This window comes from Paroedura picta, chromosome 1 (genome assembly GCF_049243985.1).
Source record: "Paroedura picta isolate Pp20150507F chromosome 1, Ppicta_v3.0, whole genome shotgun sequence".
In the NCBI taxonomy this organism is placed as follows: Eukaryota; Metazoa; Chordata; class Lepidosauria; order Squamata; family Gekkonidae; genus Paroedura; species Paroedura picta.
The window spans coordinates 61409635-61435886 of record NC_135369.1 but is presented as its reverse complement, the minus strand read 5'-3'; the positions used below and the strand labels follow the sequence as shown (position 1 = coordinate 61435886).

General features: G+C 44.1%; 1 protein-coding gene across 5 annotated transcripts in view; it reads right to left on the bottom strand.

Moving 5' to 3' along the window:
- The window catches only part of CNIH3 (cornichon family AMPA receptor auxiliary protein 3), a 112348-nt gene extending 86148 nt beyond the window's left edge, over window positions 1–26200 (bottom strand). For all 5 annotated transcript variants that reach the window (XM_077340596.1, XM_077340569.1, XM_077340579.1 and 2 more), the window contains exon 1: window positions 25915–26200. In XM_077340596.1, the coding sequence (XP_077196711.1) occupies window positions 25915–25995 (81 nt within the window). In that variant the 5' untranslated portion in view covers window positions 25996–26200. The remainder of the gene's footprint in view (window positions 1–25914) is intronic.
- Between the last annotated feature and the right edge of the window lie 52 nt (window positions 26201–26252).

The following is a 26252-nucleotide window of genomic DNA, read 5'->3' as shown; positions in this document are numbered from 1 at the left end:
CTCAGCCTCACTCACCTCACAGGGTGTCGATTGTGGGGAGAAGAAAGGGAAGGTGACTGTAAGCCACTTTGAGCCTCCTTCGGGTACTTTCTGGATATTCCACATAAAGGGTAAGAATCCTTATCAAAAGCTTTACTAAAATCCAAGAAAACAACATCAACCAAATTTCCACGATCTTGAACAGGCATTTTGTGAAACTTAGAATCATAGAGTTGGAAGGGGCCATACAGGCCATCTAGTCCAACCCCCTGCTCAACGCAGGGTCAGCCCAAAGCATCCTAAAGCAGTGGTCCACAACCTTCCAGTTGCCGCGGACCACTGCTCCAAAGTGGCGGGAGAGGGTGGCCCAGGCCCCCGCGCACGTGCGGCAGCCCCAGCACACGCACGGCAGCCCCAGCGCGCACGCGCGTGCGCGGCAGTCCGCGCACACGCGTTTGCGCCGCTGCTATGCCAGGCGAGCTTCTCGCTTCGGGGGGGCGGGAAGAGGGAGCTGCGGCCCGGCACCGGGCCATGGCCCGCGGGTTGGGGACCACTGTCCTAAAGCATCCAAGAAAAGTGTGTATCCAACCTTTGATTGAAGACTGCCAGTGAGGGGGAGCTCACTGAACTACTCTGTGAAAATTTTTTCCTGATATCTAGCCTATATCGTTGTACTTGTAGTTTAAACCCATTACTGTGTGTCCTTTCCTCTGCAGCCAATGGGAACAGCATCCTACCCTCCTGTCTCCTCCCAGTCTGACATGTAACTTTCCAAGAAATTTATTGCTTTAAACACTAAATTCACTTTGAATCTTTGTTCTTTGAAGGTAAAAATCACTCCTAGTTTATCCCAGAAAAATACAATATTTTTCTTTTTAGTTTATTCATAAGGAAAGCGTAGTCTTATTAAACATTTATGGGGTGATATAAATATATGTGGTCATGTTGACTCACCTCCCCTCCCAAAATGTCCAATGATGGGACTAGTGGGGAAGGAAAAGGAGGGGCCCTGGATGGGCATATACACAGCTATGCTTCATGGCTATATTCTGCACAACTGGACCACTTCTGGGATTTTTCAAAGCCTGAAGAATGCTTCAAGGGTTTCTCTATGGTAAAAAAGTTAAGGACGGCTGGACTAGACTACTGGAGAATAAATCAACAGACAAGGATTCTCACCCCTTGTGGAACATCCACATAAGGGGCAAGAATCCTTGTCCCCTGCCTCCTCCCTCCACCCCTCCACCTGCCACTCCCTGTCCTTACCCGCTGGTATGATTTGCTGGGCTGGCCCTGCCCCTGCCAGTCTCTTGAGGCTTCCCCTGCTCTCCAGCAAGCCCTAGCACTGAGATTCGCCTGCTGCCACCACCCCTACCAGTCTTCCAAGGCCATGCCTGCTCTCTGGAGGGCAGGAGTGGCCTTGGAGGCCCAGCAGAGGTGGGGCCAGCCCAGCAAGCCCCTGTGCTGTCTCGCTGGGCTGGCCTCACCCCCACCAGTCTCCCAAGGCTTTCTTCTTGACCATATCTCAAGACTGTGGATTAGGGGGGGGAGGGTTGTTAGGAATTGAATCTGCCTTGAAATCTTTTGTGGCTATAAGAAGGGGAGAATTTTGCAGGTGCACTTTTATTGTCCCTGGGGGATTATAACTTGGCAACCCTAAATGGCAAACATTTAAAAACTGTGTAAAGATACATGAATTTTACTTCATAACTGGAACTAGCCAGCAAACTCCATAGCTGCATGCTTACAGACATTTTGATCTCATTAGATCACGCGGTAGTTTATACAATCAGTATTTTTGAGGCTACAATGCATTGACCAAATGCTTTTCAGGGAGGTATAAGCAACTTCTTAGTTAGTACATTGTCCATTAGTAACAGTGAAAATGAAAGGTACTTAGCTCAGGATCTGTCCCAAAAGCCCACTGAACTTTACCATTACAGGTAATATTGCTCTAAGGCACTAAACCACAAAGATTTTATCAACTAAAATAAAACATATTGAGTGCTTCTCATATAAATTAGTGAAAATAAAATATACAAAGCAAGCAAATATTAGATTAAAATGATGCAAATGTAATTGCAATCACAGCCCCAACACTGTATAAAATATCTCATTTCCAACTGTGGTTACAAAACACCTTTCATTCTTCCCCTACCTCATTCTCATATCCAAAACATCTTTTCATTCCCAAGCTCATTTTTGAATGACATGTGTTACATGCCATCAAGTTACTTCTACCTTATGGTGACCCTATGAATTAGTGACCTCCAAAACACCCTATCATCACAGCATTGCTCAAATCTTGCAAACTGAAGGCTATGGCTTTCTTTATTGAGTCAATTCAAAAACTCAGCTTTATATCTACCGGTACCATTAGAAGTTTCTAGAAGTTTCTCTCAGCTGACTTCTCATTACTTAAAAATTAGACATTATTAAGACAATATAAAAATATACATTTCTTTTCTTGAATATGAATCATTCTACCAGCTGAGGTCTGGGAAGGGAAAGGGGTTATAGTACAATGATAGGAGCAGACTTAGAAACTGAAAATTGCACCTTAGAGAAAAGATTAGAAAAGATTTGTCCCAGATGTGTACTATAGGTGGTTAAACAATAATAAGTCTTGCACAGGTGGTAGCTGAAAGTCTCCTGGGGTTACATCTGATCTCCAGGTGATAGAGATTAGTTCCCCTGGAGAAAATGGCCACTTTGGACTTTATGGTAATATACTCCATTGAAGCCCCTCCTCTCCCCATACCCTATCCACTCCACCCCTAAAATCTTCAGGTATATCCCAACCCAGATCTGGCAACCATACTGAAGACAAGCATAATAATGCAATAAATATATTGCATTACTTTTTCGTAAGAGTAATGAGGATTTCAATGGGCGTAGGTGTACCTAATTCTGCATGAAATCAAACTGTTTTGTCCAAGGAAAACAAAACCATAGCTCACTCTCACCAAAGAATCTGGAGGGCAAACTGTTCATGTCATACTATAGAAATAAAATACAGCCTACATGTCCCAGCTTGGTTATAATTTTCACATTCAGCTAAAGCCATTGAATTCCTCCACACTAGTGTTTGAAGAAAAGTCTGTATGATGCAGTAGTTAAACATTCTCTGCTGGTTTATAAAGATGACTGACTCAAATTAGTCTGAGAAAAGCACAGACACCAGGTGGCTCAGTGCAGATACAACATGAAACCATGGCTCATTTCAGCTGTAGTAATTAGTTAAAACAGGATTCAGTATGCACACAATCATTGAACACTGGCTTGTCTCACCATATCCTGGCTCTTTCCCCAACCTCCCTGCCAGAGACCCAGCTGCTAACCCAGCCTGCCACACAATGCTCACCTGATGGCAAAGCCTCACTGCATCACTAACCAGTTTGCCCTAGGCCATCAGGCAAGGGTAGGGAATGTTCCACATTCATATAACCCGGTAGTTTCCCCGCATGCTTGTCCACATATGGTGTCCAAAATACCAACAACGCCCTGGAAGAGTCTGCTTTCCCCTCAACAGTTTCTCATTCATACTTTAAGAGCAAGAGAGATGTCCCCATCATGGGAACAGACACTTGTCTAAAATAGTTACAGAGGTCATTTAATCACCTAAAAATCACTGCCAAATTTTCCATTCCTGTAGGAATCATTCCACATGATATTCATGTTCACAAGTTGGCAAAATGTGGTATGGATCCTAATTCTGTCAGGTGGATCAATAACTGGTTGACAAATCATACCCAGAAGGTACTTGTCAATGATTCAGCATCTTCTTGGAAAAGAGTGACAAGTGGAATACCCCAAGGATCTGTCCTGGGGCCTGTGTTGTTCATCATATTTATAAATGATTTGGATGAGGGATTAGCAGGGATATTAAATTTGCAGATGATACTAAACTGGGAGGGGTAGCAAACACAACTGAAGACAGCAGCAGAATACAGGATGATCTTGATAGGCTTGAGAAGTGGGCTAAACTGAACAAAATGAAGTTCAATAGGGACAAATGTAAAGTTCTGCATTTAGGTAGGAAAAACAAAATATAAGATGGGGGAGACTTGTCTTGGCTGTAGCATGTGCGAAAAGGATCTAGGAGTCTTAGTAGACCATACATTGAACATGAGTCAGCAGTGTGACTCAGTGGCTAAAAAGGAAAATGGGATTTTGGGCAGTATCAAACAGAGTATTGTGTCCAGAACACGGGAGGTGCTCTGGTTGGCCTCAGTTGGAGTACTGTGTTTTGTCACCCCAGTTGAAGAGGGATGTTGACAAACTAGAACGTGTCCAGAGAAGTGCAACAAATATGGTGAGGGGTTTGGAGACCAAGACATATGAAGAAAGGTTGGGGGAGCTTGGTCTGTTTAGCCTAGAGAGGAGACGACTGAGAGGGGATCTGATAACCATCTTCAAGTATTTAAAAGGGTGCCAGATGGAGGATGGAGCAGAATTGTTCTCTCTTGCCCCAGAGGGATAGACCAGAATGAATGGGATGAAATTAATTCAAAAGAAATTCCATCTAAACATCCAGAAGAAGTTCCTGACAGTTGGAACGGTTTCTCAGTGGAACAGGCTTCCTCGGGAGGTGGTGGGTTCTCCATATTTGGAATTTTTTAAATAGAGGCTAGATAGCCATCTGATGGAGAGGCTGATTCTGTGAAAGCTCAAGGGGGTGGCAGGTTACAGTACATCGTTGTGAATCACTGCCTTTCCATGGCGTACAGTGCAGCATCTATTACATTTCTATCCACCTTCTGAAAAGGAACAGGAGTCCTGCTAGAACAAAAATATGGAACCCCACTGAGGAAGAGCTTGTTCTTCACTGATCACTGCTCCTGCATTGGTTTTCACATGTGATCTTCAAGTAGGGTTGCCAGCTCCAGGATGAGAATAACCAGCAGATTTGAGGGGGGGGGAGGCAGGTTTTGATGAGGGGAAGAATGTGGAAAATGTGGAAAATATTTCCACTTCAATGTGGAAATATTATTTATGTATTTGATTTTTATACCACCCATTCTGGTAACCTGGCTCATACAATCCAACTTCCAAAGTGGCCATTTTCTCCAGATGAACTGACCTCAGCCCATTGAAATCCCAGGAGATCTCCAGCCACTATCTGCAAGGCATTATGTTCAATCTTTAGATATAAGCTGCCAGCAAAGTAGACTGGAAGGTGAGGACGACAGCTAGACTAAGGGGCTTTCTGCACCGGGATCCTTGTAGCAAATTGTTTGCTGAACGAAAAATCGCCATTTTAAATAGTGGAATTCGTCGTTATGCATATCTGCCTTTGTAGTGGAATCCAGTTGCATTTCTATTGTTTCCCACAGGCTTCCGGTCTCGGCAAAAATCGCTAGAAAGGAAGCGCTATTGCCAAGCTCGTCCCGCCCCTGGCCATCAAGCAGCCAATGGGCGGCCGTTAGCATGCTCCCAAACAGTCCCTTTCCCTTTAAGAAAGGTTTTTTTTAAAAAAAAACACACACCCATTGCAACGAATATGCGTTGCTTCATTGCAACGGAGAGACCCATCCAGCTGGCAGGTGTGTTTGAGCTGCCGTTTCATCGTTGCCACGCTCCCCCCGAGTGAAAAAAAATCCCTTCCCCTCACGGGCGCGATTTTTGGCCGAAAACAGTGTGAAAAATAAAGGGAAAATACATCAGCAAACGGGCTTCTCTGTTGTTTGTGCTTAGTGACTAAACAGCTCTGGGGAGGGACTGAAGCCGGGGAAGCCTCTAAACACGCTTGCTGGTGGGTTCGCCGGAAGATCAGAGGAGAGAGCCAGGGGGAGGGACTTTGTAGAAACCACAACAATGGTAACGCACAGAACTTTCCCGCTAGTGTTGCAGATTGGTTGCAGGAGTGTAGCGCTTTCCGGAGGGTGAATCCACTTTTGGGGATTTCCCTGAAAGCGCTACAAGGAAGCGCTTTTTTGTGGATCGGTTTCAGGTGTGTGGCAGATTGTCAACGACGTTGTGCATAACGGCAAATCAGTAGCATTTTCAATTGGCAACCATTGTGCGATTTTGAAGGCGTGCGGAAAGCCCCTAAATGACAAATACATGTATTCAGGTAATCTTTAATACAATCATTCTCAACCATGGTTACTAATAACCCCAAGGTTACTTCGGAGCCTGGAGGGGTTACTTGTTGGAAGGGAAATTCTCCAAGGAAACTGATCTCTGTAGTCTAGATGAGCTGTAATTCTAAGGAATCTCCAGGTCCCACCTGGAGGCTGGCTTCCCTAACCAAAAGCTACTACACCAGTGCAAAGACTATGCACAGCCTGCATAAGGGTTCCTTTCTTCCTAGGTTTCCCCTTGCCCTGGCAGTAATTTCTGACACTAAGAAAATATATTCTCTGGTCTTGCTAGGATTGCCAGCCTCCTGGTAGTGCCTAAAGATCTCCCAAAGTTACAAGTGATCTCCAAATCACATAGATAGGATTCCCCTGAGGAGAACTGCTGCTTTGCATGGTAAACTTTATGACAGCTGAGATGAATAGTTCCTTGTTTTGCTCAGACACGGTACTGCACACACAAAAATGAAACTAACTTCTTATTTAACCAGTTTTTTTATTTTATTAGTGATGTCATATACACGGTATCCATGTGACTTCTGAGGAGTGGCAGGAAGGTGTGGCCAGCTGACATCACTTCTGGGGTCACTTGAAGCCTGAAGAATATTTCAGGGTTACTCCATGGTCAAAGGGTTGAAAATGGCTGATCTTATGCATGCACACCCTAGGATGCTTGTAATTTTCTTCAACACCATCCAAACAACTAATCCTTCCCATGTTGATTTGGTTCAGTGCCTGTGTCTGCAATTTATTTCCCAAAATACTTGGTTATCAATTCCATCTTCACCTCCTACTCCCTGCCATGGTGTATTCTCAATCAATAAAACATTTGAGGTCAATAATGAACAGGAAAGGGAGCATTCCCTATTTCTAGCCATCAGGGTAACAGACACAGCAGACACATATGGCTTTTACTGAACAGCAGCTCAGTAGTGAGGCCTGACAACATCCCAAAAATATTGAATTTGCATTGTGCAACCTTTCAGTTGGGCACAACTCCTGGGTACCTGACAATTCTGTGCCAGACAGCAGCATATATAGGTGTTGATTTCCCCATCTCATAGCCTTGAATCTCCAGGATACAGAAGCGTTTATCTAAAAACATTAACAAGGACGGACTCACTGCCACTGATGAAAGACTGAAAACGGAAAACAATCTAGAGACCGTTCTGGCAGAGTCGAAGTGAATAAATAATATAAGAGACTTAAGCCACTGGATAGATTCTTTTTCTCTTTGTCACTAATTTGGAATCGTCCATTTTTTGTGTAACGATTTCCCCATCTCGGCAATGCCATGCTGGGTAGTAATGTACTGGTTATATTCCAGTCCTGTATGCATTGTTGAGAGGCAGAAAAACCCAGGAAGGAAAAAAGAGATCTTATTTTTCAGTAGTCACTAATGCGACTGTTGCTTTAAGTCTCACTTGCATATTACTGTGGAGAAACACCCTTGCCTTTGTTTGTAAATGGCTGCCTGGCAAGAGAGACATTCCTCTGGTCCCTGGGGATGGTTGATGGCCACATGATACAAAAATGCTGAAGCTAAGTAGGTCTGATTCTGAATCTGAAGATCTTAAGTAAGAAACCTTGTGTTCCATGAAGGAAGGAACTTGAGATATGTGCAATAAATAACAAATACAAAGGAATAGCAATGACAACAGGCAGCTTCTGTTGTTGGCTGATCATTTGGGTCTGACAAATGTGTATTTGAGAAAGGCCACCGCCATCTGTTTGTTCTTCCATACTTACTACACTGCCCCAGTCCCACTCCTCATTCTCCCATTCATAGTCCCAAAGACATCAGCTTTAGAAGATTCATCTGTTGGGGGAGTTATCCACTGTAGGAGGCTGCATTTGGGAGTTGCTCTGCTCTAGGTGGCTTGGCTCTGATCCTGCAAGGCAAAGCAAGTCATGAGCATTTGTCATCAATGACAATAATTGGAGTGGAGGGCCTAGTTTCCATCAGCAAAAGAGACTGCTCCCCCTTGTCGCCATCAGTGATGAACTTGCCGGAAATGAGACCACCTTTCTGTGCATACTTCCTCTGTGTGGGAGACAATGCTACAACAGTTAACTAGGAGAGGGCAATTAAATCTACATACAATTTCAGGACAATGCAAGGAAGCATGAATGGGGGACTTTCTGTGGCCATGGGTGTTTGAATGCTAATCTCTTTTTCTAACAAGTTTGGGAGAGGGATGGAGGAAATGTAGGGCTCATGGCTTAAGGCAGGGGTAGTCAAACTGCGGCCCTCCAGATGTCCGTGGACTACAATTCAGAGGAGCCCCTGCCAGCGAATGCTGGCAGGGGCTCCTGGGAATTGTAGTCCACGGACATCTGGAGGGCCGCAGTTTGACTACCCCTGGTTTAAGGCATGGTTTCTTGCGGGTAAACAGCACTCTCCTTCTGTATGGGGAGGCTTGTCCTTGCTATCCCAATTACAGATTTCTAAGAAAAATGGTATTCATCAGTCATTCAGCTTCTTTCTGTCTTCTGGTGGTTTATGTTTTGTTCATGGCCCTACATGACCCACTCATTCCTCAAGTTCTCATCAATGTGCTCCTATTTCTCTATGTGTCATGGGTCAGGCTTAGTGAGGACTCCTCAGAGGAGGAGGAGCCTGGTGTAGCCAGCCCAGAAGCAGCAGAAGCCTACCATCAGGAAGAGGAGGTGCAGGCATGCAAGGGCTGGTGCAGTCAAGGGCTGGTGCAGAATCACTTCCACCCATCAGCTCTGATGCAGCAGGTGAAAGCCAGTTGCCCCTTCCCAGCCCTCCAGATCCACTACCCCTTTGGAGAGACACAGAATAATGCTGTGAATGGAGCTCCAAGCTAAAAGGTGAAGTGCATGCTTTCTGGTTTGACACCAGCTACCTGCCAAAAGCGACAAATTGTCTTTGCATTTACTGAACAGCAGTTCAGTTTTGTTTTCAGCAGTCTCAGTTTTGTTATTTCTGAAGGACTGCAAGAAGACACTGTAACTCAACACCAGGAGCTGGGAGACTAGTACACTTAGGGATGGGAGCAGAGCCCCATGCCACACATCTTATACATGAGATCAGTGTCTTTCTGCTGGATATTATATATCTCCATAGTGTGCAAAGGTTGGCTACAGATCTAGTCAGAATTCATTATGATTAGGAGACGAATTTTCTATGCTTTACATAGCCTCCTTTGCAGGTATAACATCAGGCCTTCCTCATGGGTATTTCTGAGTGAGTTGAAGATTCTGACATCTTCTGCCCCTCCCATTCCTGGTGTTACCTGGTTGTCTTTGTACTGGTAGAGTCCTGACAGTGCAAGCATTTTGCTAGAATAGTATTGTGCCCTGCTGACACAAGGAGGTTTAAGAATTAAACTACCCCATCAAATACAACTTAAATATAGGGTCACTCTATTACGTCTGTGTGAACAATAATAATGACCTTTGGTTGCCTTTTGTCCTGTTTACCTTTTATTCATCTCTAGCTTTGTAGCCTTTGTGCTTCACTGCTGTTTTGCTGCATAGGATACCCATGCATGGGAAGAAAGCACAAAGGAAAAACTATGGAATGCGAGGAGCTAGGGGGAGGCAAGTACCTCTGGTCTGTGAAAAGGCGTAACAGCTAGCTGCTTGCAAGCAGATGTACTTGGAGGTCTCAAGCAGAATGTTTACTTGCAAGTAAGTCTGCCATGTTTATTAAGAAATTGTTTTCTTTTTAAAGCAATTCTTTGAGGATAAGCAGCCCAGGAATAAATGTGCTTTACTATTATCAAGAGAACAAAAGCACAGAAAATAGAGCTGGCTGGTGTTCAAGTCCCACCACAACAGTTCTCTACAGTAACAGAGCACATGATGCTCCACAGGAAAATGCATGGGTCAGTGATGATGAAGATTCAAGGACTTGAGAACATCTGGAACTGTCTGCCAGCTGAAGGTGGTAACTTGCAGTGATCAAATTAAAGAGTAAATATTTTGTGTTTCAATGCACAGGTATTCTTCTCTTCAAGGATTATCTGTGCATAACAAAATTAAAACATATGAACCCATGCTAATATGATTCATGACCATTGAACCAAACACAAAGCTTGGCGCTTTTTCATACTTCTTAGCCTACAGACAGTACCCTTAATTGGGTTAGTCCACCCATTCACTGGCTCAGGCAGGGCCAACTGTCAGAGTTATGTTCCTGAACAGGAAGAATTCCCCAGTCTTGGGTCTTGACATAGTACTGATAGAAGAGGAAAATAACTATATAATTTGAAATGCAGCCTGTGGGGGCAGGAGGATTCCAGACCAAAACAACAGATAAATGAAATAAGAGTAAAAATAAAACAGAGGGCAATTTGGGGAGTCCCTTAACACAGTGGTCCCCAACCTGCGGGCCGCGGCCCGGTGCCGGGCCGCAAAGGCCATGGCACCGGGCCGCGGCTCCCTCTCCCCGCCCCGCCCCCGCAGTAAAAAACTTCCCAGGCCGCAAGCTTGCGGCCCGGGAAGCTTCTTACTGCGGGAGGCGGGGAGAGGGAATCAGGGCCGGGCCGCGCCTGTGCGGGCCACGCCCGCTCGGCCCGATCCGCGGGCGCGGCCCGATCCGTGGGCGCGGCCCGGGCGCGGCTTGCAGGCGCGGCTTGGGTGCGGCCCGATCCACGGGCGCGGCGTGGGCGCGGCCTGCGGGCGTGGCCCGCACGGGCGCGGTCCGCGGGGGCGCGGCCCGATGCCCTGCCGGTCCCCAGCCTCGGAAAGGTTGGGGACCACTGCCTTAACATACCAGCTAGCTCCATTAGAAAGTACACAGGCCCTGGCTCCTGCATGCCATTTATTCAGTGGAAATCCCCCTGGGGAGAGTTGAATATCCTCCAGCCACTGAGAAAAATTTCTAGTGAATACTACCATTCTTTTGTTTCTCCATGGAGGAGGTTATGCTAGATCAGAATTCAAAGAGTAATGCCCCACAGCTGAGGTAGAATCCCAAGCATGAAAAGCAGAGCCCCAAAGAAGCCTGTTGCAAATCTCGTCTCCTAAAAACTGCCTCATACAACTACCATATATACTCAAACATAAGCCGACCCGAATTTTAACTGAAGCACCTAATTTTACCACAAAAATATGGTATCAACAATAATAGGTAAGTGGGACCCGCACTCGAGTATAAGCCTAGGGGGCTTTTTCAGCATTAAAAATGTGCTGAAAAAATAGGCTTATACTCGAGAATATAAATATTGATTGACGTCCTTCTAGTGCCTAGTGACAGGAGCAGTGGAGTTGCTATTCTCCCCTTCTGAGTCATTGTTCCACTCTTCTATAGTGAGATGTTTCTTACATCAAAAAGATTACTTTGATCCAACCTGCCACCGTGGGAGTAGTTGATGGATGAAATGGCCCCCTAAACAGGGACCGTTTCTGCATTAGGCAACATATCTCATTTTAGCCTTGCTTTGAATTCCCTTTAAATGTTGCTGGTTGACTCCAAGCTTTCTGTATTTGGGCTTTCTTCCCCTTGTTTCCTAGGCTGAAATTCACCATATGCTTTTTGCATCTCAATGGGATGGAGGAAGACTCCCATGATGCTTTGCTCCCTTCCCTTTTCCACTTTTTTTGCAAGATGGTGCCTGCTTGCACCTTTCAATTCATTTGTCCCTTAATGCCACCATTCAGTGCCCTTTCCACCCCCCAGTATACTGGAAGTCGGTATTTTTTTTTTAAGTGGGCTATCATGTTACAACACTGCTCTAGTGCAACATGGACAATTGCTGTTTTTTTATTGCTAATCAGAGGATATGCTGAAGCAGTACAGGGTCAGAACCAGTGAAAAAAACCACATCCAGGGAAGTTTTAAGGTCATGGCAGGTGCCTCTTCCCTCACCCATAGGAGTGATCCCAAAGAGGAACAAATGGATACCCCCTCATCCTGTATCCTGATTCTATCTCCTGCTGTGTTTGCTTCCCCTCCCAGTTTAGTATCACCTGCAAATTTAATAAGCACCTCCTTTATTCCTTCATCCAACTCATCTTGACACCGCCCGTGGCGCCACAGGCACCACGGACTATATAAAAGGGTAAGGGGTTCTGGGGCGGGATGTGTCCGTGATGAGGAAGGGTCTGAATTGGACCCTTCCTCCAGACAGACAATCGGAGGGACCAATCGGCAGGCGCAAAGTGCCTGCCGATTGGTCCCTCCGATTCCCAGCCCCGAGCAACTGCGAGCTGCGCACAGCGCGGCTCGCATTTGCTCCTTTGCTGGTGGCCTGGTGCGGCGGGAGGCGCAAAGCGCCTCCCGCCGCCTCCTCCAACATCAACACGGAGCCCCGCAGCCCGTCACCGAGCCGCCAGCCGCACTTGCCTCCCGCCGCTGCCTCCTCCTCCAACATCAACACGGAGCCCCGCACCCCGCCGCCGAGCCGCTGGCCGCACTTGCCTCCCGCCGCCGCCTCCTCCTCCAACATCAACGAGGAGCCCCGCAGCCTGCTGCCGAGCCGCTGGCCGCCCCAAAGCCGGTGGGGCTGTCAGCCCAACTATCCAGAGGCTTCTGCTGCGCCGGCGGCAGTGGCAAAGCTCGCGGCCCCGTCAGCGGTGCCACCAGAGACGTCCGTGCCGCCCCTGACGCCCCCGCACCCAGCAGCTATGCCTCCGCCGCCTCTGGCTGCTGCGCTGACCTCTGCTGCTGCTGCCGCTTCCTCAGCTTGCCGCTGGGCCGAAGCCTCCTTCTCCCACCCGCCAGCCAGCCAGCCAAGCTCGCCTCGCTCAGCAAGGGCGCAGGGCCTGCCTCGCGGCCTGTGCACCCACTCCACGGGGCGGGGAGAAGAGCCTGAGGAGCCCTTGACGAGCGGCCAGGGCAGCCGAAAGGACAGAACTCAGAGAGGGAGGGAGAATGCCTCCGAATGGCTCTCCGCTCTTCCTCCCTCCTACACTTTAGGTAGGCTGCTCCACGAGGGGGGGGAATTAACTGCTAGGGCCTACTGTATTCAGACAACTGCGGGCCTATTTTCTAGTTTATAAATATGTTGAATAACAGAGTGCCCAGGACAGATCCTTTTCACAACCCAAGAGGATGATGACCCATTAAGAAGCAATAATAGGATCCATACCACATTTTACCAACTTGTCAATAGGAATATCATGAGATGAAGGGGAAGGCAGTATATAAATATAATAAATAAATGTAGAGCCTTATCAAAATCTTTACTGAAACCAAGATAAACTATATCCACACCATTCCCCTTATCCAGCAAGATAGGAACTTTCTCAAAAAGAGATAAGGTAAGTCTGACATGATTTGTTCTTGAGAAAGGCATGCCAACTCTTAGTAATTACAGCTATCTGCTCTAGCTGCTCAAGGACCAACTGTTTGATGATGTGTTCTACTGACAGGTCAGTAGTTATCCAGGTCCTCCTTTTCCTCCTTCTTGAAGGTTGCGACAACATTTGCCCACCTCCAATCTTCTGGCAGTTCACATGTTCTCCAAGATACCAGGAACAATACTTTTATTTCCAATGTATTTTTTTTCAGATTACATCTTACTAAATTTAGTTCTGTTATCCACATTAGAGACATAATTTTGCAGAGATTGTTTTAAAATTTTAGCATACACTTGATTTTTTTACACTACCAGGGATTCAATAACCCTTTCTGCAGAATCATAAGCCTGAGATAAAAGCTTGTTCCTATATAGTCAAGAACTTCAGAGCTGTATCAGGCTAATACAAGGCATTGGATATCTCTAGGGAATGCTGTACTCCAGCATTCATCACTAAACATCAATTAACCCTTATCATATAATGAAAGACTCAAGAGTTTCTGATTGTGTTTACACTGCAGGACCACAAAATAAGGAAAATGTTGAAAATGTTTTGATCTGGACAAAAGCAACTGATAAAATACCTTCCAGATCAATTTTAGCATAAGCTTTAATCAATGTTTTGGACTTTTTTATAACTGCAGGTTATCACATTTCAAGCATATGGTATTTTGCGCTTGAATGTGTTTCATCCTTATTTTACTACTTTCTGTTAGGCTTGTAAATAGTTGGGATTTTTAACCAGATCATATGAGACAAGTAAAAATCTCTTCAGGGAAGCTTTTGCAGCCTACATGGTGATTTAATGGCTTATAAATTATGAACAACAATTGTAGCTTCACAGTCATGAACTAGCCTGTGCCAAAATGGCTCTCTTTAAGATTCTGATATGTTTTTCTTCCCATCTTTTTTTTTTAACCTCCCTTAAAGGGAAAGAGGCTGTTTGGGAGCATGATAACGGCCGCCCATTGGCTGCTTGACGGCCAGGGGCGGGACACAGCTCAGCAATAGCGCTTCCTGGCTAGCGATTTTTGCCAAGACCGGAACCCTGTGGGAAACGATAGAAACGCAACTGGATTCCACTACAAAGGCAGGTATGCATAACGACGAATTCCACTATTTAAAATGGCAATTTTTCATTCCGCAAACAATTTGCAACATGGATCCCAGTGCGGAATGGCCCTGTATGTTCTCCAACCCATTCATAATTTTATAAACTTTTATTTCCCTTCCTTAGTCAACTGTTTTCTAAACTGAGAAGTCTTTCCTCACAGGAAAGGAGCTCCAACCCTTAACCTGCACTTGTCCAGCTCTACAATATCCTACCTATTGTCCACTACAAACATTGGCCATCAAGTACTTACTTAGGTACCAGGGATACTAGATGGTAACAGCAAGTGACAGTCTGCACTGTGCAGAGGCTCAGAATACACACAGTCATGGTACAAGCACATTGCCATGAACAAAGCTACCTAAGAATACAGGACTGTCTTCCTGTTCCTTCTAGCCCTATCTAATAATGAGCTTCCACAATCCTTTTATAATCTACCGATACAATGGAACAAATTGTGTAATTTTTATCTCTTTTAAAAAGACACTCTGCCCCCACATTGTCTAGGCACAACAAGTAGGGGAGCAAATTATTAAATCCAATTAGTTGTGAATCTATTTTCTGGTTGTAAGAATGCAGGTTTTTAAGGATTACCATTTTCTTCTCCCACTCTGCAGGTTTTTAAAAGGTGGAAGAAAACTGTGTGGGAGTGATATGCTGGTATTGTATTCTTCTGCATACAGAAAACAATTAACTCCTATGGTTTTGATGGCTGTTATCCTCATGGCTTGCATACCACAAAATTACTATCTGAAACTGAAGGATCACTAAGGCCCAAGGTAACTTTTTTGGTTCTTTGTGGTCGCTAAGCTGTACTCGCTAACATAGCAGGCAAACAATTAATGACTGTTAATAAGTCCTTCAAGTGTCATGTAATGAGGCGTGCTTGTTGAGGACTTGCTCAACGGGCAGCTGACAGCTAAACTCTAATAAGCGTTTGCAACACAAGAGCTCCAGAGTAGGAGGCTGAGTAAGCTGTAAAGACAGTAGATGCCTAATTTTATATTACTGCATTTTATGAATATAACAAGCCCAATTCACATAATTATCAGCAAATTGTCTACCCACTGAGTGGCATCAATGGTTCTCAAACTTAACAAAAATGGATGTATGCTTAGCTGTGCGATTTTCTACTTATTTTTCAAGAGCATGGTCACATTTCTGTCCATTCAAAAACAGCATTTTAAAAGCATGCTTGGGAGGTGCAGCAGTGAATTTACATGGAAGAAAGTCACAAAGAAGTTATTTGACTTACCTGTGCTTGTAGCTCACACACAAATTTCAACAGGAATCCTTGAACACCTTTTTACCCAGATTGCAGCTTGCTTGCATACTGCAAGCAGGACATCACGCCATGATTAAAATTGTATCAAAAATGTTCTACACATGAGCATTCTCACTCTACTTTCCCCATCCATTAGCTTTCTTCTGCCTTTAAAAATCAGTTTTAAAAGAGCTGTTTCAGCTATGCTTTGAGTCAGGGGAGGAGAAATTGCAGTTTATACCTCTATTTCAGCTTTGTCTATTTTGCTTTGCTGAAAACATGCATTGGTCTGGACAGTGATTACTTTGCAGGGGCTATCCCTTCCCCAAGCGCCTGACCAAGAAAATGATCATCTAACAAAAGAGGTGACTTCATGGTGTTCTCAGTCTTGAAAGAGAAGGGATAGAAGAAACAATCTAGAGGAGGAAGAACTTGGTGGGGGAGGTGAACCCAGGAAGCTGCCTTATATCCCATCACTGGTCTGTCAAGGTTAGTATGGTCTACTCTACTCGGCCTGGCAGTGGCTCCAAGGTCTCAGCTGGGGTCTTTCACATCACCTCCTACCTGATTCTCTTAACTGGAGAAGGCTGGGATTGAACTTGGGACCTATGGCATGCCGAGCAGATGCTCTGCCACTGAGCCACAGCCCCTTCCTAATTTGGAAGCAACTAGGGTATATAAGGAAAAACAAATTAGAAAGTGTGCATAGCATTGCAGCCTTTAAATCACTCCTCAGTTTTCTTCTGTACAGGAATACAGATTGGTACAGTTTGGCTATTTTGGTTTCATTCCCCCTAACCTTCCAAAAATCCATGTAAAATTAAGTAGGAAAAGAATGCTGTATCCAAAAGGGTTGTTTCCTCTATAAAATGACTAATCTCATGGAAAACACTGTTGGATCAGCCAACATCGTCTCTGATCTCAGCTTGCCTCATATCCTCTGTGAACATTTCCACTGATTATTCTCTTGCCCCAGTGCTTTTCCCACTATTGCCCATGTATCTACTCTTTCTATAATTCACCTACTTCTTCTGATCACAGTCCACCATAAGTAATGGGTATTATAGCTATCTGCCTGAGTCTGTAGACAAACAGTGGGTAACAAATATAAATATAGTAATAATAGTAGTAATAATAATAGTAGTAATATTATATGGCTTTAATTTGCCAGTCCTCCCACTCTGCCTGGATTCTCCGTATCCCTTTCAAGATTTGTGGAGGAACTGTGTCACCTACAGTGCAATCCTAGGAACACTTTCCTTGTAGTAAGTCTCACTGAACAGTTGGATTCTGATTCTAAGTAGATGTACTTAAGATCTTTGTCAGCAGATCTCTTTTGCCTCTTCTAGGTATCAGTATCCAGACTGAGGACCTTTCCATAAACCGTTACAAAACCTATGTCATTACCTCTTTTACTGTAGGAGAGTCCATGGAAACAGGGTTTTCTTCACTTTTGTGAATTTGGGTCAGTTTTGCATGCATTATACAGGACTTCTTCCTCTCCAAGTTATCTTGTGCAAAGTGCCTCCAATCATTGAGCAGCAGATTTCATTCAATGGATCTCAAAGTATCTAGCAATTTTATAATAATCCCAGTACTAGCTAAATAGTTGCATAGCAACAGCATTTAGGAACAGCTTAATAACCAAGGTCTCTACAGAAGGAATAGAGAGAGACGATATGTAACTATCATTCAGTGTCAATTTAGTGCAATCAAATCTCAGCCTTTTAGGTGGCTTTAGGTTTAACTAGACTGTATTTAATGTAATTTTTTAAAATAAAAATCATTTGGGAAGATAACTTTATGAACTGATGTCACATTGAAGTGTAAAATTGGATCTGGAAAGAAAAGGTGTAAGAATTAATAATAATATCATTATGTAGAATCCTAGAGTTGGAAGGGATTGCTGGGGTCACCTAGTCCAACCCCCTACATAATGCAGGAGATTTACAACTACCTGTCCACCCACAGTGACTCCAATTCCATGCCCAAGTGATGCCCCCCCAAAAAAAACAATCCCTTAACAGTCTAACCTGGAGGAAATACATCCATCCATCCATCCATCCCTCTCTCTCTCTCTCTCACACACACACACACACACACACACACACAATGGACAGGCAAAACAGAAGTGCTTTCATGATTTCGTATTCTCTGACTTAGCACTATATGTCTAATTTTAACTGTTTTTCAAGGAAGAGGTGTCAACCAGAAGTTTCCCACTGTAGAAATTTGTCATTTGTATTTATGTTGCCAGTTCATTAGTCTGTTTGTACTAGCTGTTCCTAGCTAGGGATAAGCACAAAGCAGCTCACCAACAAAAGCTCGTAACAGCTTGTGGGAGGTCATCTGGCACGAAATTTCCATAAACTTTTAAGTAATTTGTGAAAGTTCATGCTGGCTTGTGACAGGATACATTTACTGACAATCTCCTTTAAAAATAAAGTTTACCAAATTTGAAAGCACTAACGGGGTGGCATTCTCCAGCCTTGGAAACACTGTTATCGGTATCAAACTAGTCATATCTGTTTCCAAAGGGTTCTTCCCTCCTTTGTGAGAGCTACTTTGCATTCACTTCCCATTTTCTTATAAAAAGCTTACAAAATCCCACCCACCCACTTGCCTGGATTTGTAACTCTATGCTTTGAGAACACTCTATTTAAGCATGCAATCCCAGTGGCACTGGGTTTTGCTGAATACTCTGTGCATTTTACTGGTTCTGCTAGGAGTGCAAAAGATGCCCCTCTTGCTTGGATTGTCATTGAGTTGGCATTGCCTTATTGGTACTCGGTTCTGCTGGACACTGGAACATGGCATTGGTTCTGCTGGGTTTTCAACTCCTACCCACACACACACTTAGAATGTGATTCTGTGCTTGACATCAGTCCTGTTGAGCTAACATTGCCACAATGGCATTTGGTTATGCTTGGCTTGCAAAATGCCTCATCTCCAATTGCCACGGTAGAGATTCTCTGGTTTGATCTTAGTCCTGATGGGTTTACACTGTCACAATGGCACTGTTCCTGCTGGGCTTGCAAAATACGTCCCCCACCTTCAATTTCTCTGGGACTTTATTTCTGTTCTGCTAGGCTTTTTTGCTGTCCCCCCCCCCCTCCATTGGTAATTTGGACCCCATACATCAAATCCTTGTCAGACTTGGAGGGCAGGGAGAGGAGAAATAGCCAGAGATCACTAGGGAGTTCATCATTTCCGGCACATTGGGGGGGGGCGGGTCATTCTACTGTGTCACAAAGCAAACTGCTTTGCTTAGCTCTTAAACGTTTGTGACAATTTGTGGGTCATAAACTGGGCATACTATAACCAAAAGGAACTTTATGTTCCTGGTTTGGAACCATCCCTACTCCTAGCACCCAGTTGGCCTATGGATGTCAAACACTCTGAATCCATGTACCTGGCACTCAAAAAGACTTCTGGCTAAAATAATCCTTTAGTACTTTCCCAGATTATGTAAACGAATTAGAATACCCCAAAACATGAAGAATTCTCTTGAGAGTGTTTATGATCTTGCAAAACCAAAGTCACGTGTTCCAATTACAAATATGAACAGGAAAGAAACATTTGTTTTTAAAGATCATATTTTAAATTTATGGAATTGGTTTTAACTTTTAAAACAATTCTTAAGTAGGAGATCAAATCTGAACCAAATCAGGTTTTAACGATTATCTGTATGTGTTGGGAACACATTACATTTTCAAAGAAGTCTTCAGAATGTGAATTTCCCCAGTAAGTGTCAGAATATTTACAAGGCAATTGCAGAAAGTAAAATGACTCATTTTTATTTCCAAAAACAATTTTTGAAAGAGTACACATAGTGTTCACTATATTCTTCTTAATAGTTTGAATTGGGATCAAGTGAGGAAGTCTTCAGACTGCACAGAACCTGCTTATGAAAGTGTAGCCTTAGCAGTAAGGCACTTCTACCTTCCCCATTCCTAAGGTCTGTCTGTGGTGCTGAGTACCTCTTTTCCTTTTGCTCCTTGTTTTATCACCACAGAAACTGTTGTGGCATTTTCAAGCACTCAGTTGTTATAGTTACTTGACTAATTGCAAGAAGAGCTCAGTGATGGAGAGAGTCAGAGCTCTCTTGCCCTTCATATTCCCTGAGATGCTTTGATAGAAAAAAAAGTACTACCATCCACCAAAAAGAATGCTGAAAAAGATATTGGTACAGGCAGATCATCTCACTCACAAAAATCAGTGGTATTTAAAACTTTTAAATTCCCTACTTCCTCAACACCAGAATGGCATAGCAGTTAAGAGCAGCAGACTCTAAGACAGAGAACCAGGTTTGATCCCCCGCTCCTCCACGTGAAGCTGGGTGACCCTGAGCCAGTCACAGTTCTCTTAGAGCATTCTCAGCTTCACCTTCCTCACAAGTTGCTTGTTGTGGGGAGAGGAAGGAAATATGATTGTAAGCTGTTCTAAAACTTCAAGTAGAAAAAAGCAACACACTTTTTGTATCATTTTTACTGCTACTCAGCCCTTTCTTGGTCACAATGTTCTTATCCCACACCCTAGACTGGCCCATGTTATTTTCACTTTAAAATAAGCATCTATTTCATTAACTTGCAGAAATACAAGAAGAATCATGTACACGGGGTTCAGGCCAGTTGCTGTAAGGATCCAGCCTCCTCCCCCCTCTGCTGTTCTGGCCAAGAAAGCCAAAGGAACTAGGATAACTAATAAACTCCAGGAACTTTTAAAACAAAATATCGAGTTCAGTTTTGATATTTCATAAGATTAAATAACTTTAGACATATTAAGCTGCCTGTCTTTGGATCTGGCAGAGGAAGTATAATTTAGAAAGTTCTTAATGAAGTCCACTACTGCAGTACCTCTTGCCCCAAAGTCTGCAATGAGGGTAAATCCCTTACCTCATGTCACCTTGAGCCAAGCAGAAGACTTTTTATAAATAACATTTTACAAGTAGTAGTCAGTAAGTTGTTCCTCAAACAAATGACCACACATCATTATTTTTATGGGAAAGAGGAGAGTGTTCAGTGTTGAGTCCCCTTGGTTTGGTGACAGAACTTGCTCCTGGCACGGTCTCTGTGTATCAGGGGCTTTTCAGTGAAGAGCAGAGACCCACACATGTCTTCTCCTTAAAACTAATAAGAATGAGTGTACAGTTGGGAGGGGGACACAATTAGAATCATAGAGTTGGAAGGTGCCACACAGGCCATCTAGTCCAACCCCCTGCTCAACGCAGGATCAGCCCTAAGCATCCTAAAGAATCCAAGAAAAGTGTGTATCCAATCTTTGCTTGAAGACTGCCAGTGAGGGGGAGCTCACCACCTCCTTAGGCAGCCTATTCTACTGCTGAACTACTCTGAGTGTGATTTTTTTCCCCTGATATCTAGCCTATATTGTTGTACTTGTAGTTTAAACCCATTACTGTGCGTCCTTTCCTCTGCAGCCAACGGAAACAGCATCCTGCCCTCCTCCAAGTCACAACCTTTCAAATACTTAAAGAGGGCTATCATGTCCCCTCTCAACCTCCTTTTCTCCAGGCTGAACATTCCCAAGTCCCTCAACCTATCTTCATAGGGCTTGGTCCCTTGGCCCCAGATCATCCTCGTCGCTCTCCTCTGTACCCTTTCAATTTTATCTACGTCCTTCTTGAAGTGAGGCCTCCAGAACTGCACACAGTACTCCAGGTGTGGTCTGACCAGTGCCGTATACAATGGGACTACGACATCTTGTGTCATATTATTTAAAACCAACTAGTTCCTGAGAATATTTCATACACAAACCCTGACCTGGATAGCCCAATCCCATCAGATCTTGGAAGCTAAACAGGGATACCTCTGGTTACGATTTGGATGTGAAACCTCCAAGGATCTGGGTGGTAGTTCCTCCAAGGAACACTAGGGATCAAGACACAAAGGCAAGAAATGGTAAACCACCTCTGAACATCCCTTGTCTGGCTGCCAGACAATTCTCAGATCTCCTGAGTACATTACACATCCCATAAGATAAATAAAATAACCATTTATACATCATCCTCCCAAATAAAGTGTTCCCGGTGAAACACAATGCAGTTGATAAGCGACTGGGAGCCACAATTATGACTTGACTGTTCATGTGGCAATAAACTGTTTCTCTTTGGCCTTGGGCACTTCTGGGATATGTTTCTGAGGATGGCAATCCCACAGCAGGTACAAAAGTTAAAGGGACGCTATTCTTAATCAGCTGGATGACCATATCCAAAAGCTTTTTCCATTTTGCTTGATTGACCCTCAGAAACTCTTGCTCATCTAGATGGCCAACAAAAGCATTGAACAAAACAGGTTTCATTAAAAGTAAACATTATTGTTGTTATTTATTTTCAGACTAGGGACATATATGAAGAACCAGCAAATAAAATGGCAACAATTCATCACACACCCCAGTTCAGACAATATAAATGTCGGCTTAGTAAGTATCTTTGGATAGGGAAGTGATTTGTTAGGAAGAAATGTGGCAATTTAACTAGAAATTTTAGTCACTACATTATTTCCACATGGAGTCACCATAAGAGAATTTGTATCCATAGCACTAACAACTAACAACAGCAGAGTGCCTTTTAACATATTTTAGGGTCTACCAACTAAGTTTGCCTGCCCATTCTCCAAGTGTCCTAGATCAGAGAAAGATTTTCCATATGAAAAACATTTAAGAAATAAAGAAATCAATAAATCACTTGTTCTTTATTGCCTATGGCTATTTCTTTAAATAAGTACCAATAACCTCACTTTAGCTCAGTCATTCTTAACCAAGGTTACTACAGAGCACCAGAGGGGTCACTCCAGTAGGGGAGGAGTTGTGCGTGTGTGTTCCACATAACATATTTCTAGTAAGGCCTAGGAGGAGTGTGTCTCATGGCTTAAGTGACAATCAGTGCTTAACACCACTCAGGGCAGCTGTCTTGCCCCTGAATGCCTCCTCCTCCAACTGGCTTGTCTGTCTGTCCAGCAGCCAGCCAATCGCCTTCTGTCCCCTACCCCTGACCATCCCCTCCTCCTTCCACTTCCCTCAGAGGCTGCAGAAACCTGCTGCAGGAGAGCTGCCCCTGCTGGTGAGTTCCCTGCCTGGGGAGCTCCAGCCTTTCCAGGTCCTAGGGTTGAGGGAGAAGCCATCTGCAGAGTTCTTCTACTACCACCCCAATCTAGTGCCAATCTAGTGTATTCCTGAATGCAATGGGCTTTGTCCCTTGTGTGTGTGTGTGTATAATCATCTAACCCAGGGAGGAGTCAAGAGGACAAAGGCATTCTGTTCATCTATCGGGCCTGTGGTGGCCTTTTTGAATTCAGACACAATGGAAAAGGAATGGAAGGGAAGAGCTGAAACTGCTGCTCTCCTCCCCATTTAATTCCTCCCCCCATCCCAGAATTTCTTCTCAGAGCCCCACCAGCAGAAAATGGCAGTAGAAAGGTTGTTGCAAGTAAAGGAATTCAGATAGCCAAGCAGGAGAGGACTGTGTCCAATGCCACAGAGTCTACCCTCCAGAGCAGGCATTTACATCAAGGAAACTGACCTCTGTAGTCTAGAGATGAGCTGTAATTCCAGGAGATCCCTAGGTCCCATCTGGTGGCTGGCACCCCTAGCCAATCCAGTGCAAGGACTGTGCACAGCCTGCACAAGGATTCTGCCCGCCCTGGCAGCCATTTCTGACCCTGGGGAAATATATTCTCAGGTCTTGTTTGAATTGCCAACCTGGTGGTGCCTCCAGATCTCACAAAGTTACAAGTGATCTCCAAATCACATAGATCACATTTCCCCTGAGGAGAATCACTGGTTTGTATGGTGGGCTTTATGACAACTGAGATTAATAATTCCTTGTTTCCACACAAACATGAAAGTAAGTTCTTGGTTGAACCAGTTAAGAGTGGAGGCTTCTAATTTGGTGACCTGGGTTTGATTCCCTGCTCCTCCTCATGCAGCTAGTTGGGTAACCTTGGGCTAGTCACAACCCTGATAGTGCTGTTCTGCTTAAGCAGTCCTGTCAGAGCTCTCTCAGCACCACCTACTTCACAGGGTGTCTGTTGTGGGTAGAGGAAAGGGAAGGTGACTGTAAGCCGCTTTGAGACTCCTTCTGATAGAGAAAAACAGGGTCTAAAAACCAACTGTCTTCTTACTTAACAAGCATTTTATTTTATTAGTTGATACCATGCACACTATTAACATGTGATTTCCAGGGGCATGGCACAGAGACGTGGCCAGCTGACATCACTTCCAAGGTTAATCAAAACCTGAAGAATATTTCAGGGGTTACTGCATAGCCAAAAGTTTAAGAAAACCTGCTTTAACTTTTCAAAACCATGCTGCTTCCTCCCCTAAAATGTATCCATATGTGTATAGATTTAATCTGAATCACAGCGTGCCAAAACTTTGATCAAATGCCATTTGACTCTGAAATATGAAAAATTCTGATCACATGCAGTCTATACCTCATAACTAGGTATCCACAACTAGCTTCCATATGCATGTGATCAGGAAAAACCACAAGTCCTAGATACCATTATTCAGATTGAATTTCAGGCTCCTTGTGGTTTGACTACCACAGCACGATGAGCCACTTCCTCCAAAGGAAGAGTCAGTTAAGTCAAACTTCAATAAGCAGAGTCCACCCCCAGTATATATCTGGTATCTATTGGGGTGGTCAATTTCTGGTTTCATAAACATGTCATCTGGGATATTCCAAAGACTATTTGGAATACAGATAACTTTCAAATTTCAGTGTATTTGTATTTCTATCACCGCTTTGTCAACTGTCTAGCTATTGAAAAAAATACTTATATTCACTGGCTGCCCACTATGAATAGCACCTGCTTTCTACATTTTTAGATAGAAGAGTCTGGCCAACAAGACTTTTTGATTGGCCTAGTCATTACAAAAACATCAATGTGTAAAAGAGATATTGAAGTTTGACAACACAAAACAAAAACAAAAAGAAGAAATGTGGCAACCTCATTGTATTTTAATACTTTTGTTTTCAGTTGAGAGATTCTGATGGGCCAAACCGCCTGTTACAAGTACTATGTGATTGCCACAGCAGACATACTGCAGTTTCAAGTTCTCCATAGAAATTCAGATCTGTATCACCACAAAGGCCAGATTCAGATCAGGGGGGGGGAAGTTTCAGCTTCCTCCCACCACTTGTTTTCCTCCCACCACTCCAGCTTCCTCCCATCACTCCAAACAACCTTGGGGGCATTATTTGCCCCATATAAGAGTTGCACATGCAAGTATTCAGTACATGTACACATGCAGTCCTCTAATGGGGCAAGTAGCTCCTCCAGGCCATTTTTGGTTCAGAAAATGGCACAGAGGTGCTGAAGCCCCTACATCACCTCCTCCATGGTCCCAATCCAAACTGAACCCCTGTGACATATTAGCATCAGCTCCTGAGTGGAACTTGCAGCTGCCATATCCCATGGTGAACACAACATGTCATTTGGAGTGAAGGAAGAGATTTTCTGAAATTCTGGTTGTCAAAAGCATCACCCACTACAAACACCTGTATCGAGGGAATGTTTTGGTTGCCTCTGGATTTGGGAGGATAATGACCTTCCAGATGAATCTGGCTGATACAGATAGCTGTTCCCAGGTGAAAAGCAATTCCACATCATGAATCATTCAAATAAAGAGATAATTTTCCTGGCAAAAAAAAACAGGCTGAAAATTGTGTGAATAAAAAACACATTTTACCTAATTTTATTTTGCAAACCATTGAAAACTCTTTGTCTAAATCTTGTCTAGTTGATTGGCATAACAATAGTTTCATTTAGTGATGTCTCACAAGAATACGTTTCTGCTGCTAAGTGCAACATCAAAAGGTAAGCAATTTTGACAAGAAGGAATGTTTTATGTTCTGGTCATCAGAACATTTTAACAATGCATTTATGGACCTCCCTTCATTACTATTAAGAAGCTGACTGCCAAGTAAAATAAAAACATACAGCATTGGAAAAAAACAACCTTTTTGAGGTAGGAAGGGAGATAAGCCCACTTAATGGAAGGGCTTGAATGCAATTCCTGCAGTGACTTTGTCCAAACTAAGCAGTTTGAGAATTCTGGGGAATTCTATATATGCCATCTTGAGTATGGAAGAAAAGTGAGATACAAAACCAAAGTGCAGATGAAAGTAGCGGGGCCATGAATGGAGCAGAAGAAAGAGATTGGAAGGAAAATTTTACTCACATGCCAGATAGCGAAGAAGATAAGGGCAGCACACAGCACCAGGGAAAGCATATAGCAGAAGGCAGCAAAGGTGAAGGCCATGGTGGCAGAAGAGCCTTGCCAAGCTGGCGTGTGTGCACCCACCAAAACTCGGGAGACCAGCTGGAATCCGAGGCAGAAAGAGTTTCTCCCTCTCAGATTACGGGGAGAGCCACACAGCAGCCCCCTTCCGGAAACTTCACCACGCGTAGACAAGGCATCTCCCGCGCATGATGCACAGCACACACGCAATCAGCGCTTCTGCTGGAGCCACAGAGACCGTCTTCCTCGCAAACTCTCGGTCAAAGTAGACGAAGAGG